The 1418-nt window shown below is 71.4% G+C and overlaps 1 protein-coding gene across 1 annotated transcript; it reads right to left on the bottom strand.

Annotated features, from left to right (window-relative positions):
* Positions 1–5: 5 nt before the first annotated feature.
* Positions 6–1415, bottom strand: LOC146598283 (proline-rich protein 12-like; the record flags this gene model as incomplete). Its single annotated transcript, XM_085300617.1, has 1 exon — positions 6–1415. A coding segment is annotated over one exon (1410 nt), but the record flags the coding sequence as incomplete, so codon positions are not given.
* Positions 1416–1418: the final 3 nt, after the last annotated feature.

Below are 1418 nucleotides of genomic sequence, written 5' to 3'. Positions count from 1 at the left end.
TGCACCAAGCCGTCGGCCGGCACCCGCGGCGGGCTGGGCGCCTGCAGCAGGTGCTGGATGAGGAAATCCTCGTCCTCGGTGCGCTCGGCGCCCAGCAGATCCGCCTCGCCGCCTTTGCCCTTGCCGTAAGCCGCTCCGCGCTCCAGGGCGGCCTGAGCCGCTCCGTAACCCTGCCCGTGTCCCGGCGCCATGAAAGAAGGCGAAAGCACCGAGCTCAGGTATTTCTGCGACTGGCCCGGCGACGCCACGCTCTGCGGGCGGTTGGCCGGCGGCGATTGCAGGGGCCGGATGATCTGCGACGGGCTGGAATCGTTGAGGCTCTGGCCGTGCGGGTAGGCGAGGGCTTGGCCGTGGCTCGGCATAGCCGGCGAGTGGCCGGTGCTGTAGCTGAGCGACGGGCTGGCCGTGGGCAAACCCTGCGAGTGCGACGGTCCGTAACCGGCCGGTTGGCTCACCTCGGGTTGCACGCCGTAGGGCAGAGCCCCGAGCTGCTCGGGCGAGTAGGTCTGGCTCTGGCTCACGCACGGTTGCAAACCTTGAGCTCCTTGAGCCGAGCCCGGAGGCGCCGCCTGAGCCGCCGGGTAGCTCTGCGCCTTGCCGCCGGCGGCCAGCTCGGGCGCCGCGGCGCCGCTGAAAGCCTGCGACGCTTGGCTCACGGCCGAGAGGTTCGGCGGCTGGTTGCCGCCGTAGCTGCCCGCTTGCCCCATGGCCAGCAAGCCCTGCGGTTGGCCCGGCGAGTAGGCGGGCGACTGGCTGGCGATGACGGAGCTGGCTTTCGGCGTGGACGACGTGTAGCTGCTTTGGCACTTGGGGGTGGCGGTGGAGCGGGGCGTTTGGCGCGAGGCCGAGTAGCTTTTGGATTTGGAAGAGGAAGCGGCGGCGCCCGAGTAGCCCGGAGACTGGATGATGGGCCGATAACCCGGCGCCGCCGCCGCCGCCGCTTCTTGCCGAGCCGCTTGGGCCGTTTTGGGAGGTTGTTGGGATCCTTCGGAGCTGGCGGGCGACTGCTCGCCCAACGGGCTGCACGAGAGCCCGGCGCGGTGCGGCATTTGCTGGTAGGTGCCGCCGCAGCTCAGGTAATGCTGCAGCGAGTGGGCGGCGGGCGGCAGCCCCGGCTGGGCGCCCGACGGCCGCTGGTAGTGCTTGATGACGCTGTCCTGSCGCGGCACGGCGCGCTCCATGGCGGGCCCGCCGCCGAAGACGGAGGCGTTGTAGAGCTGCGCCGGCTGCTCGGCCGGCGCCGCCGCCAGCGACGACGAGAGCAGGTTGAACTGCGAGGGCAGGTGACGGGAAGCCGATTCCTGGGCGCTGCGGTAAGCCGAGCTCTGCGCCGGCAAGCCCGGGCCCAGCACGGCGCTGCCCAGGCGCTCGAAGCTCAGCGACGACGGCACGCTGCCCTGCGACGGCTTGATGTGCAG

Source organism: Rhea americana, unplaced genomic scaffold, assembly GCF_003343005.1.
Source record: "Rhea americana isolate MKP2758 unplaced genomic scaffold, rheAme1 scaffold_1666, whole genome shotgun sequence".
Lineage (NCBI taxonomy): Eukaryota > Metazoa > Chordata > Aves > Rheiformes > Rheidae > Rhea > Rhea americana.
Note: the sequence above shows the minus strand (reverse complement) of the source record. Positions and strands in the feature narration are given on the sequence as shown.